This window comes from Podarcis liolepis (genome assembly GCF_965112155.1).
Source record: "Podarcis liolepis genome assembly, chromosome: 7".
Taxonomy (NCBI): domain Eukaryota; kingdom Metazoa; phylum Chordata; class Lepidosauria; order Squamata; family Lacertidae; genus Podarcis; species Podarcis liolepis.
The window spans coordinates 89,052,381-89,066,217 of record NC_139561.1 but is presented as its reverse complement, the minus strand read 5'-3'; the positions used below and the strand labels follow the sequence as shown (position 1 = coordinate 89,066,217).

The 13,837-nt window shown below is 43.2% G+C and overlaps 1 protein-coding gene across 16 annotated transcripts in view; it reads left to right on the top strand.

The window, feature by feature from the left end:
- Positions 1-7,620, top strand: part of ZNF541 (zinc finger protein 541) — a 38,107-nt gene extending 30,487 nt beyond the window's left edge. For 11 of the 16 annotated variants that reach the window (XM_083515726.1, XM_083515733.1, XM_083515725.1 and 8 more), the window contains 6 exons: positions 1,429-1,504; positions 2,626-2,714; positions 3,084-3,224; positions 5,781-5,962; positions 6,280-6,460; positions 7,425-7,620. In XM_083515726.1, the coding sequence (XP_083371852.1) occupies positions 1,429-1,504; positions 2,626-2,714; positions 3,084-3,224; positions 5,781-5,962; positions 6,280-6,439 (648 nt within the window). In that variant the 3' untranslated portion in view covers positions 6,440-6,460; positions 7,425-7,620. Of the gene's footprint in view, positions 1-1,428; positions 1,505-2,625; positions 2,715-3,083; positions 3,225-3,309; positions 3,444-5,780; positions 5,963-6,279; positions 6,461-7,355 lie in introns of those variants that run through there. The other 5 variants (XM_083515729.1, XM_083515730.1, XM_083515728.1 and 2 more) reach the window with 2 other exon arrangements.
- The last annotated feature ends 6,217 nt before the right edge of the window (positions 7,621-13,837 follow it).

The following is a 13,837-nucleotide window of genomic DNA, read 5'->3' as shown; positions in this document are numbered from 1 at the left end:
TACGGAAGGTTCCACGCTCAATGCCATGTGTCTCCAGTTAAAAGTTTGAAGGAGCTGGTGTCGTGAAAGACCTCAGAGAGCCAGTGCTAGTCAACATAGGCAAGACTCTAACCTGGGTGGATAAACAAATAGCTGGACCTGGTAAAAGCAGCTTCTGATGTTAAGGAATATTGACAGAATCTATTAAATCTGGGTTTTTTTGGGTGCGGGGAGAGCAGTGGCTCAGTTACATGCAAATACACTTCAGTGGAGTAATCTGTTAATGGAATAAAGTACAGTGGTACCTCGGGTTAAGTACTTAATTCGTTCCGGAGGTCCGTACTTAACTTGAAACTGTTCTTAACCTGAAGCACCACTTTAGCTAATGGGGTCTCCTGCTGCCGCCACGCCACTGGAGCACAATTTCTGTTCTCATCCTGAAGCAAAGTTCTTAACCCAAGGTACTATTTCTGGTTTAGCGGAGTCTTTAACCTGAAGCATATGTAATCTGAAGCATATGTAACCTGAGGTACCACTGTATAGTCCTTTTTGACAGGCCTAGTTTGCTTTGCCTCCGTGAAACTGTATGTTGGTTTAATATTGGTGATGAGTCAGTGCGCGGCCACTTGATGCCATGCGCAGCATACTACTGGCCGACACACATCCGCTGTATATTGATGCACAAACTGCAGAATCCATACTGCAGACTCATTGACATTTGGGGGTGTGGGGTGTGGCGGAGAAAATCAGCGCAGGATGGCTCGCCCCCTCCGTATTGTGCAGCCTTGTAGCAGTGGAAACAGATGCACTCAGGCAACACTAAGAAAAAATATTTTCCAAGTGTTTGTGCAGAAACAGCGCTGCCTTGGGCAGCTGCCAGATGTCAACTGATAGGGAGACTGGACTCACTAATTGCAGTTAATAGGAGTCAGTCTCTTTCTCTCCCTCATGGACAAGTTCCCTTACTTGTTTCTACTTGCAGATAGGTAGCCGTGTTGGTCTGCCATAGTCAAAATAAAAAATTCCTTCCAGTAGCACTTTAAAGACCAACTAAGTTAGTTCTTGGTATGAGCTTTCGTGTGCATGCACACTTCTTCAGATACACTGAAACAGAAGTTGCCAGATCCTTCTATATAGTGAGAAGGTGGGGAGGGGTATTACTCAGAAGGGTGGTGGGAATGGGAGATTGGCAGATAGCTGAGATGAGCCTGTTGACGACTCTTAATAACGACTGCAATAGGTCTTACAGGAAAAGGCAAGGGGTGAGAAGGTGAGAAATGGCTTAGTCATGTATAATGAGATAAGAATCCAATGTCTTTGTTCGGACCAGGTCTCTCCATGGTTTTAAGTTTGGTAATGAGTTGCAATTCAGCAGCTTAATGAGTTGCAATTCAGCAGCTTGTTTCTACTTGGAGGGAGTTCTGACAGCTTTCTCTAAAACAATTACAGGACGCGCTGGAGATGCTGTTACTGCAAGGACCACAGAAGCCTCCCTTTCATCCTCTTGCTAACTATCATTACTCAGGTAAAAGCAAATTGCCCACGTTAGGATATAACCATTGCTTCCATGAAACCCATAAGTATTTAGCAAGTTGCCATAGCGGCTGCGTTCGCGCTGCACTGTTTGTGGCTTACCATGCGCGAGTTGATTGCACCCACTTTGCATTCTCCAGTAGCGCTGGGGGGAAACAAACCATGATCCCTGGCTTAGCGTTGCCTCAGAATTCTGCACAGAGGATTTTAAAACGCTTGGATTGCATTTAATGCAATTCTGAACCTCGTAGTTCTCAAGCAGAGTACTGCTCCAATTATCCTTTGGGAAAGAAGAATATAAGTGTCTAATGAAATGCAAATGCATGTTCATTGCCCCCCAAATGGTGCAGAACATCATTCAAGTGCTGTTGGCTGACCTCTCCTCACAGTGACTCCTAGCATGTGGGGCCACATAGTGGCATGCAGTGGGAGAAGCATTCTAGCATGTGGAAGAAAATAATGCTCACTGCTGTGTGCATTCTGCCTCCCAGTGTTGGAGCACTGTTCTCTCTGAGCAGTTCACATTGTGTCAGTGCATTATTAAAATAGCTTTTGTGTGGTGGTGATGGGCCCCATATTGAAACTTCGTAGAAAACAAAGATGTTAATTAAGGACACTAAAGGTTCTGTACTGCCAACATTTCTAGTAATTTTTTTTTTAAATGGAGGAAAATTGAAGGCTGTGACCTTAACATTAACTGTAAGCATGCAGCAAAATTAAGTATAGCCAAATACAACCGCTCCAAAGCTTTATGATTTCATAGTTTAGGTTCGAAAAATAGTGGAAATGTTGAAGCTAACATCAGAATTAGAGAATTGAGCCTTATTTGTCCATTGCTGGATGAGAAATATTGTTAACATGCTCTCACCCTTGGTTTTTAATATTATGAAAATAATGTGAGCTATATTAATCTCTGCAATGAATTTTAAATGCTAATTATAAACAAACCAGAGGTCCTGAAGACTTTCCCAAATACATTGATAAACTCATTATCATGCAAGTTTCCCAGTGCAGGGAGAGTAGGCAGAAGAGGGGCAATAAAGATTTTAATTTTGTGAGAGCAATGGACCATTAAGCAGACTGCCTGTCTCCTGTTTCTTGTTGCACCTCCAGGTTCACATCTGTGGACTCCTGCAGAGAAGCAGTTGTTCAAGAAGGCTTTTTGCTTGCACAAAAAGGATTTTTACCTCATTCAGAAGAAGGTAGGGCTTTCAGTTGGCAGTGGAGCCATCTTTCGGGCTGCTTCATCTCACAAAACAAAGTGTCCCCCCCTCCAGTTTTTAATCTGAAGGTTATCCAATAGTGTTTGGGCTATTTTAGAATCTTTTGTTGGCATTTAAAGCCCCTGATTATGTGGTCCTGTGTATTATAGCATCTTGGGATTATTTTGCGCAAAGAACTTCCCTGCTCACAAATTGCCTGAGGCTGAATCTAATCCCAGATCCGCAGGAACAGAATGAAGAGAAAACAAAAAAACAACATATATTCTGTATATTTAATATTGTATCAGTTGCCTTTGTTCACTTTGAATTTCTCTCCCTTTCCCCCCTTCCCCCCATCCTTTTCAATAGATACAAACTAAGACTGTTTCCCAGTGTGTTGAATACTACTATAGCTGGAAAAAAATACTAAAATTTGACACCAGTCGAGCACAGTTAGTAGAAAAGAGGCCCAAGAGAGAGCAGGATGAGGTAGAAATGGATGAAGAAAAGGTATATAAGAGATTGATGGGGATCTGGCAGAGGTTTGACTGACTGATTTAAAGCTTTGCCCTTTACCTTTCCCTCCCTGCTTTAGGAAAGGTAACATTCACCGCAGCAAACTCTCCTGGGGACAACGGCTTTTCCTTACCAGCTTCCTCACGCATCTGTTGAAATAGATGCTTGTCTACGAAAGCTCATGCGGCAATAAATGTATTGGTATTTAAGGTGTCCTGGGACTCTGTTGTTTTTACTACGAAAGACTAACGTGTCTGGCTCTTTTTTAGGGCATGGAGGAGAAGCTCACGTTTCCATAGCTGTAGATGCCCTCCGTATCATTCATGTGCCCTTTTCTTTTTTTAAATGGTGGGGGTGGAGTTCTGATGGGGGCAGTGACATAAATCGGGCAGGTGAACCTATCACAGCTCAGCACAGAATCGCTGCACCCTTTGCAATGGCTGCCATTTGATCATCTTGTGTCTCTTTAAAAATCAGTCTTTTGATCAGCACCATCGCACTCTTTGTGCTATAATTAAAAAAAAGAAGTGAAATACCTCTTAAATGAAATAGCATTTTAGCATTATAACGCTATGTTTAAAATAGTGCTGAAAAACCAAAATCTCTTTTCTGGTCACAGGAGTGACCAGAAAGGTGTTTTGTTTTGAATCGCTGTTTTATTAGCAGCTTTGCATTACAGCACAAATAACCGTTTTTTAAAGAAAACACTTTAACAAAACGGAAAACTGAAACTTTTCCACCTAACTTTAACTACCTTGTTAACATGGCAATGACAAGAAAGGGTTCTTTTTCTTTCCTAAAATAAAATGCATCATTGTGCATTCGTTCAAACATTTATACCTTGCTCTTCAGATGGAAAAGCTCCCAGAGCGGTTTACAAATCAATAAAATTAACACCATCTCTGCCAGATTAGGCAAGATTTTAGCTAAACACTTTGGAGTTAAGCAGCAGCAGTAAACCGTCTTGCAATAATTTTTCATTTATACTTATTGATGGAGATACAGATAAGTTAGGATGCCTGTAATCTCTACTTGAAGGATCATTTTGACATTTCATTTTAAATTCATTACCTTTGCTACCTTCTTAAGAGAGCAATATCTGATATTTTTGACACTGATTTTGAAATATTACTTCCTTGACGTTAAGTTTTTCAAATACTGTGAAGTCCATATTGATAGTTTCCTTCTCTGTGATGTTTAAATCAGGTTACTTCTAACTTGGAAATACCAGTACCCTATAGGGGAGTTAGAATTCATCCCCCCCCCTTTCATTTCAGTTTCTTATTTTTGTGTCCTGCCCTGGGATTCCTTTGTGAAGAAAGGCAAGTTAGAAATACCTGAAAATAAACAACGCTCTTTCATTTAGGTGGTATTTCACTAATATGTATATATCAAAATATTGCTGGAAAAGACTAATTAAAATGGCAGCTATTGTAAAGGTTATTTAACGGTGAAGGTGCACTGAGCTTCAAGCGACTGCTGGGTTAAATTGCACCTCATTCCCTGCCCATTGCATTTATGTCCTGCCCCCTGTTGTGAACAGAACAAAATGGGATGTACATACAGAAGAAGGCGTAGTATCCCCAATATTGTGGGAGGTGCACTGCAATTCTACTTGTGGCTTTTATCGGAAAAGCAGCAATTGGATATCGCTAGGAGCCACCCACCTAGAGGCCGCTCTAGGCTGGCCCATCCATTCTGGAAGGAGTGTAAGAACTGCTGTGTTGGTTTAAACTGGACTCTGCAGCCTCTTTGTAGAGGCAGCTTGCACGTTTTCTCAGAAGGGCTGAGGATTTGATTTCATCCTGAAAACAGCAGCTGAGGTTCTCAGGAATCCAAATCCCTCGCCAGTTCCACATTCCATATAGAATTGGGTATAGGTGCAATTATGAAGGGTGCCTACTTCAAGCCCTGGTGAGAATTCATTGTACCACTGGATATGTAAAAAATGATTCTGCACAACTTTCGATAAAGAAACGAAGCACATTTGAATCCTCGCCCCAAAATAAACTGGATGAAGGGGCAAAGCAGACATGATAGTCAATCACATGAATGTCGCTTACATAATTCATTTTCTTTAGTAAATATTAGCAGTGTTGAGGGATTTTGCCCTTGGCTGTGGTCTGTGTCTGAGCTGGAGGAGCTGGAACTGATTCAGATGAGGACCTTAACCAGGGCAAAGAGTTAAAGATCTCCATCCCTATGCTGCTGCTATTTGTTTCAATAAAAACAAGCACTTGGCAGCCATTATGTGATTAACTTCATGCCCCTCCCTTTAACCCTCCGTCTAGCTTGCTGTGGGAACGAATGGAGTTCTGGTCCACATCTTGCCTCCGAATGTTCTGCATCTCCTGAATACTACATTCCTTTCAGTGTGGTTCAGATCTGATACCATCTCAAAATGCTAAAGTGCCACCAAGTGTCGCCAGCCACATTGGAAAGATAATGAATTTATCTTCAGATTCTTTATTGGGCTTTGCCAGAGACTTAATAATAGTGTGAGAAGGAAAATTACTTCTGTGTAAAACACCAATGTTTCATGACTTGCAGATAGCGTGCAGCCCAAAGAAACGGCACTGCCACCTGCCTAAACAGGAGAATAAGCTAAAACCAAGGAATTACAAAAAATCAGCACAGAGCACTTTCAGTCCAGCCAGCAGCCAGAAAGAAACTTTAGATAGGCCCAGAAGCACAGGCAGTCAGGGTGTGTTCCCGTGTAAAGAATGTACAAGGTAACAATTCAACGTTTTGGTTTCTTGTGCCATTTTTTAAAAATAAGTCCACTTGGTGCTTAGCCATAAATTTGTCCCCAGCCCCCTTCCCTTTTTATAGTTGGCTTACTATGGCACTTTGGGCAGGGTTCATGCCGATCGCCACCCTTTGTGCCCATCGCTAAGCGAGAAAGAAAACCCCGCCCTTTTGTCAGGGGGGAGATCATATTCTTCCTGTTGCACCGAAACTGGGATTATGCGTGCGTCACTCTCGCATTGCTGTAGCATCTCACCTGAGTACTGAAAAACCCTGGCCTTTATCTCCCGTTTACATCTAGAGTGTTTGACAAGATAAAAAGCCGGAATGCTCACATGAAGCGCCATCGGCTGCAGGACCAGATGGAACCGATGATAAAGATTAAGTGGCCCATGAAGCATCTGAAAAATGAGCCAGAGAAGCAAGAAAGGAACTCGGATGTTGATTTCCTCCAGTGGTAACTGGGAAGGCGCAGTTTCAGGGTGAGATTGCTGGTCAACTAGAAAGTGCCAGTGAAACCAGCCAGGATTTCAGTTTTTGGTGTGTGTTTTTAACCCTATAGCACCTGTTCATTCACTTGAGCGGGTTGACATTAGTTTCGTGCACTGTACACAATAGCCTCTATATGCTACTGGGAGCACAGGAACTGATTTTTTAAAGAAAATAAAATACTCGTAAATCGCTTCTAGCTTGAACTCAGATGAACTAGAAGTAGCAAATAAGTGCTCCGTTGTACTTTCAAATGGGCATCCATCTGTGGCTATTGTGGGGCAGAATTTGATGGTATGGATGGCACAGGGCTGCTATCCACAAACAGCCCACCTGCTTTTCTGACCTTCCATAATGTCTAGTAGCAAAATTCAGCATGTGATTGGACATCACACTGTGTCTCAACGCCCGTGGAGGCAGCCAGTGACAAGAGAGGGAGCAGGGAAATCCTGAGTGTTGGTATCACATCACGTGATGCGTTTCACAAGGTGGGGCAGAGGACGAGGAGAATGTGCGGGGGAAGCCTTGTTGTGGCAATGGTAATCCTTGTGTAGGATGGGCTCGTAGGATACCACCCGTGATTGCATTTTTGGGAGCAGCCCTGTGCCAGCCATGACATCTAGTGAAAGGCAGGGTGTGCTAGGTGTTGACTTAAGCCCCATTAAAACTTCAGCTGGGGTCGGGTTTGACGAAAATAAAAAGCAGGATTTTGGCATTCAGTTGGCTCATGCTTAAATTTACCATAGAAAAGGAGGTGTGTGAGTTAATTGAGTCTGCATTAAATTCCAATTAGCCACAGTTGTAAGGATCCTATACAGCTGCCAATAACTGTAAAATAGCTTTTGCTCAATTACAGGGATGCTTGTTCGTGCTTTTGTTCAATTACAGAATGAAAGGCCTCGTGGTTCTGCTGAAATGTTATGAGTAACCCCCGTTCTCCCGCTCCCTCTCTTCCAGGGTTCTGTTATTTTTTTGGAGGACGGACGGAGTAGGCCAATCAATGAGAAATCACCATTGTATTTAGTATCTTTTTTGTGATTGATGTTCACACAACTGCTTTTTGATTCACGCTGTAGTACCACATTGATCTGCGTTATTGTTATTTTGTATGCACTCACAGTGTTGCTTAATTAAATTGGGTTCCACAACTGAAGTTGTAATGTCGTCCTGAATTCTTACATCAGAGGATAAACATCCAGACACGTGTGGAGGGAAGGGGACAACAGCCATCACAGTTGCTGGTGGGACTCAAACTACAGGCCTTCTAGGAGCTGTGCTGGACTGCGGTATACTGAACCACTCCAGCTCTTTGGAAACCATAGACTTGCTTGGGCCCAAGTAATTGGAATAGCACTTTCCCTTATTCAACTGTGGGAAAACTGATTGGGTTAGGGTTTCTGTGTGTATTTCCCTTTTGTCAGTAAGTAGCAGTGTATGCAAGAAAGAATTTGTGCATCTAGCTCAGTGTTTCCCAAACTTGGGTCTCCAGCTGTTTTTGAACTACAATCCCCATCATCCCTGACCACTGGTAGCTAGAGATAATGGGAGTTGTAGTCCAGAAACATTTTGCCCAGCTGTCCGGTTTCATGCTTCAGCCAGTCTCTGCAAGAAGACACAGTACCCCTTCAATGAGCAGCAGTCAGTTTGGGCAATGACCTGTGTAGCTAATCACTGCCTATCGGGCCCGATTCGTGTTACATGAAAAGCACTTTCTTGCGAGGGGGGTCCACGCAGGGCCAACGTGCGTGTTGCTTCTTCCCTAGAGAAGGTGCAACCTGCCTTTTATGGAGTCTGATGAGACTAAATTGCCATCGAGTTTAACCTCAGATTGCACGGTGGGGCAATACATCCATCATCACCACCACCAACCCCCAGCTACACAGTCCAAATGAGGAAGAGAGAGGGTGTACAGTGGTACCTCAGGTTAAGTACTTAATTTGTTCCGGAGGTCTGTTCTTAACCTGAAACTGTTCTTAACCTGAAGCACCATTTTAGTTAATGGGGCCTTCTGCTGCTGCTGCCGCGCTGCTGGAGCACGATTTCTGTTCTCATCCTGAAGCAAAGTTCTTAACCCGAGGTGCTATTTCTGGGTTAGCGGAGTCCGTAACCTGAAGTGTATGTAGCCAGAGGTACCACTGTACTGTACTGCAGAAAACAAATTTCTTCATGCGAGTTTCCCTCAAAAAATCCAAACCACTATAGGAGAGGCAGGATGTTTCCTTGCTAGTTCCCCTCACACACATCCTGTGCTGCGGTAGGAAACGAGCTGGGCAGAGGTGAATCCAGATCTGCGTTCAATACAAGTTAAACACGCAAGGAGGAGTTTTGCATCAGCTCCTGCAAACACACCCATAGAGTTTCAGCAGTGATAGTCTCTTCTGCAGCTGCATATTCTAACTTGATCCTGCAGTTATCAAGTACTTGACATACTTGTGTAAAAGGTGTTAAAACTTAGCAGCTAGAAGATAACTTGAGTCAGAATTGTAGTCACTTAGGGCCAAGTGTGGGAAACATTTGCTTCCAAATGATGTTGGAACCACAGTTCCCTTCATGCCTGGCCATTGACTGCCTTCTGGGACTGATGAGCCTTAGTTCAAGAGCAGCTGGAGGGTCAAAGGTTCCCCACGCTCAAGATTTATTTATTTCATATACCGCTTGATTGCAGAAAAAAACCACAAAGCGGTTTAGTGTGCGTATGTCCACACTAGTGTATTCACGCGTATGTGGGTGTGAATCTATACATGAGCACTTTCCAATTGTATACTTCTGAATCTAAATGTTTCCTGTGATACAGTTTCACTGCATTGTCCCCTCCCCACGATTAGGACTTAGAATCATAGAATCATAGAGTTGGAAGAGACCACAAGGGCCATCAAGTTCAACCCCCTGCCAAGCAGGAAACACCATCAGAGCACTCCTGACATATGGTTGTCAAGCCTCTGCTTAAAGACCTCCAAAGTAGGAGACTCCACCACACTCCCAGGCAGCAAATTCCACTGTCAAACAGCTCTTACTGTCAGGAAGTTCTTCCTAATGTTTAGGTGGAATCTTCTTTCTTGTAGTTTGGATCCATTGCTCCGTGTCCGCTTCTCTGGAGCAGCAGAAAACAACCTTTCTCCCTCCTCTATGTGACATCCTTTTATATATTTGAACATGGCTATCATATCACCCCTTAACCTCCTCTTCTCCAGGCTAAACATGCCCAGCTCCCTTAGCCGTTCCTCATAAGGCATCGTTTCCAGGCCTTTGACCATTTTGGTTGCCCTCCTCTGGACACGTTCCAGTTTGTCAGTGTCCTTCTTGAATTGTGGTGCCCAGAACTGGACACAGTACCCTAGGTGAGGTCTGACCAGAGCAGAATACAGTGGCACTATTACTTCCCTTGATCTAGATGCTATACTCCTATTGATGCAGCCCAGAATTGCATTGGCTTTTTTAGCTGCCGCGTCACACTGTTGGCTCATGTCAAGTTTATGGTCAACCAAGACTCCTAGATCCTTTTCACATGTACTGCTCTCAAGCCAGGTATCACCCATCTTGTATTTGTGCCTCTCATTTTTTCCCCCCAAGTGCAATACTTTACATTTCTCCCTGTTAAAATTCATCTTGTTTCTTTTTGCCCAGTTCTCTAATCTGTCAAGGTCGTTTTGAAGTGTGATCCTGTCCTCTGGGGTGTTAGCCACCCCTCCCAGTTTGGTGTCATCTGCAAATTTGATCAGGATGCCCTTGAGTCCATCATCCAAGTCGTTGATAAAGATGTTGAATAAGACCGGGCCCAAGACAGAACCCTGTGGCACCCCACTAGTCACTCTTCTCCAGGATGAAGAGGAACCATTGATGAGCACCCTTTGGGTTCGGTCAGTCAGCCAGTTACAAATCCACTGAGTGGTAGCATAGTCAAGACCGCATTTTACCAGCTTCTTTACAAGAATATCATGGGGCACCTTGTCAAATGCCTTGCCAAATGACTTCCCCACCCACCCTAAGTTTTGGAAATCTGGGGTCTGTTGCGGCATATGTATATGTATTTTTTACCTGTGGCACATATTTTTTTTAAAGAATATCTATTTTTAAAGTAAGGTATTTTTTGAGATACAAGTTTTCTGAGATACCAGATTTGCACAAAAGAGCAGTTCAAATAAATCAATATTTATATGTGCTTGTTCTAAGGATTTGGAGTTGGTCACAACTCCCTGCAATGCAGGAATCTCAGACTAAAGAATGAAAGGCTGATGCATCCATTTTCCTTTCCCCCCTTCTGTACCTCTAAGGGCAAACTTATTTTTACCGCAGCCAATTCATGGAATAGCAGTTCTGTGCAAAAGAGTCGTTTTGAAAAATAAGCACAGTGCCAACCTGTGGAAAAGAACAAACACACCCCTGTGTTGCAAAATGTGACAATCTACAAAAATGCGAACGCAACACGCTGGCTAATAACGATTAGTAAATATATAATTGGTATGATGTCATTCAAAATATACGAATAAGCCACTTCAAAATGATATATATATATCATACAACACATCTCACAAAATATGCAAGTAACTGCAAGTTGTTATATGTATCAAGAGTCAAACAAAGGTTCAAACCACCAATGAATAGCGAGGAACACGAAACCGTCTCTCAAAGGAAGACGTCTCACAAAAGTTTCAAAGGAAGACATCTCTCCGATGTCTCAAGGACAGTGCATCTGGAATAGCTAAAGTGTTTCAGAATAGTCTTCATCAGCTAGAAATGGAATTGCAAGCAATGAATGACAACAAAACTGAGCAACCTATGTAAGATATACAGTGGAACAAAATATATAAAGAGGTACATACCGAATAATTACACTGGGCAACAATTTTTTACTTTTTGAATGTTGTCTAGATTTCTACAACTGCTTTAGGGTATTTTTGCACGGCTGAATCAGGAAATGGCATCTGTTTATCTCGATCAGGTCAGGTTTTTGTGCTATGTCGATTTGAAAAAAATCAGATCTTGTGACAAAATTGATTACATTTTTGTGGCATTATCAGCTGATTTTTGTCAACACATATCATCCTAAATATGTTTTTAAGAGAAAAAATGTTTTCCCAACAACATATATTGATTACCTGATAGAAAAATCGATTACTGTAAACTGAACAGTGGGCATTGATAAAGGTAAGTACACGTAAATTGCATGTTGCTTCACCATTTTTCAAACTTCAGGGCTTGAACTTCTTGGAACTCCTGGAATGCTCAGCGGCAGGGAGGTCTCTCTTCAGAGTCCAACAGTAGTCAGCCATCATGACTGCGTCCCAGCGACCCTGATACCTGGTCTCCATCTCTTTCATGTCCTGATGGAATCTCTCCCCCTGCTCGTCACTCATTGAACCCAGGTTCTCAGGAAACCGGTCCATATGTGAAAATAGGTAGTGCATCTTGACGCTCATGTTGCAGCCCAGGTTTCTGAAAGCAGTCAGCATGTTGTTGACAAGTTCTGCGTAGTTTCTGGCCTTATTGTTGCCAAGAAAGTTCTTCATTACCAGAACAAATGCCTTCCACGCTTCCAGTTCCACTTCGTTCATTGAGTTTCCAAACTCTGGATCTCTGATGAGCTGACGGATCTGAGGACCATCAGAGAAAAAACGGAGGTACTCTTGATGCCTGTTGTGGAAGAAGCTGATGCGAGCACTGTCAGAGAGGTTTTTTCCCTTCAGTCTGGATGCCAACAGTTCAGCAGAGTCCTTTGACAAGCTGAGATCGCGAACTAGATCATTCAACTCCTTTTGGGAAAATGGATGTGGAGCATCATCTTCAAGAACCACTTCTTCATGTCCTTTAACACTGGAGGCATCTTTGTCACTAATGTCAGGAAGTTCTCCAAAGATAGGCACTGGAATTTCATCACAATGAGCTACAGGACGACGTGCTGATTGAAGATCAGGATACTTGAGGCTGCTCCGGTTCTTTCTGTTGATCCCAGTCACATCAACAGCGCAGAAGTAGCAGTCAGTGACATGGTTTGTCGGCTCCCTCCAAACCATGGGAATTCCAAAGTTCAGACTCCTCTTGCCATTGGTCCACCCACGTAGAGTCTCGGTGCATGCCTTGCACACCATGTGTGGCACCCAAGCTTTATCCTGGTCACCAAGTTTAATACCAAAATAACTTTATGCTTTGCCCCACCAATTTATGGAAGATTTTGAGGTTTTATGACTTCAAACTGATCCCTTTTTCGACATAACCACCCAGAACTATTGGACCTGAATACCTCTTGTCATTAAAATAATCATTTCCAATCAAAACAATTATTTGACATGGCATTTTACCCACCAACTTCTTCTAAAATGCTCCACACAAGCGTACATGTGAACAAAAACGTAAAAAAAGACATGTGGCCATAGCTCAAAAACTTGACCTGATTGAGCAAAACCAATGTGATTTTTTTTGATTCAGCGCATCAGATTCGTCCTAAATCAACTGAAAAAACGCAGACAACAAATTTGTTGTTGACCAGTGTTATCAATGAAATATACATACTAGTGAAGATCATACTAGTGGATCAGTGCTCACTGGATGTGGCTTATTCGTATTTTTGAATGGCGTACCAATTATATATTTACTAACAGTTATTAGCCAGCATGTTGTGTCTGCATTTTTGTAACCTGTGGAAAAGGGCAGGCCTACATCTTTTGCTTTGGGCTCATGGAAGGAGGGGGTGGGGCAACAGACAGCACCCAGTGAAGTTTCACCACACATGTTCTAAAACAAACAAACAAACAAAAACCCACCCATGCAATGATGTTCAGTGCATCCTCAGTCAGGTAATGTGCCTTTTTATATTGGATTTCCTTCCCTTATTGGATTATCTGCAGCTCAGAGAAATCTGAATTTAGGGGTGGGAAAGGGCAGGCTGCCAGGATTGCACTTGAAAGAGGCGGCTGTCAAGTGGACACAACAAAAACAGAGAAGCGGCTTCAAATCAACATCAAACTTGCATGTGGATGAGCCCTGACATTTCCATGGTTTTCAGCTTTCGATGAAAGTTCCTAAGCCCTCTGTAGTAGGGTTGGAGGATGGATGGCAGCTAATGGATTGAGGTTGAATCCTGACAAGACAGAAGTACTGTTTTGGGGGGACAGGAGGCGGGCGGGTGTGAGGGACTCCCTGGTCCTGAATGGGGTAACTGTGCCCCTGAAGGACCAGCCTGGGAGTCATTCTGGACTCACAACTGTCCATGGAGGCACAGGTCAATTCTGTATCCAGGGCAGCTGTCTACCAACTCCACCTGGTACGCAGGCTGAGACCCTCCCTGCCCACAGACTGTCTCACCAGAGTGGTGCATGCTCTGGTTATCTCCCACTTGGACTACTGCAATGCGCTCTACTTGGGGCTACCTTTGA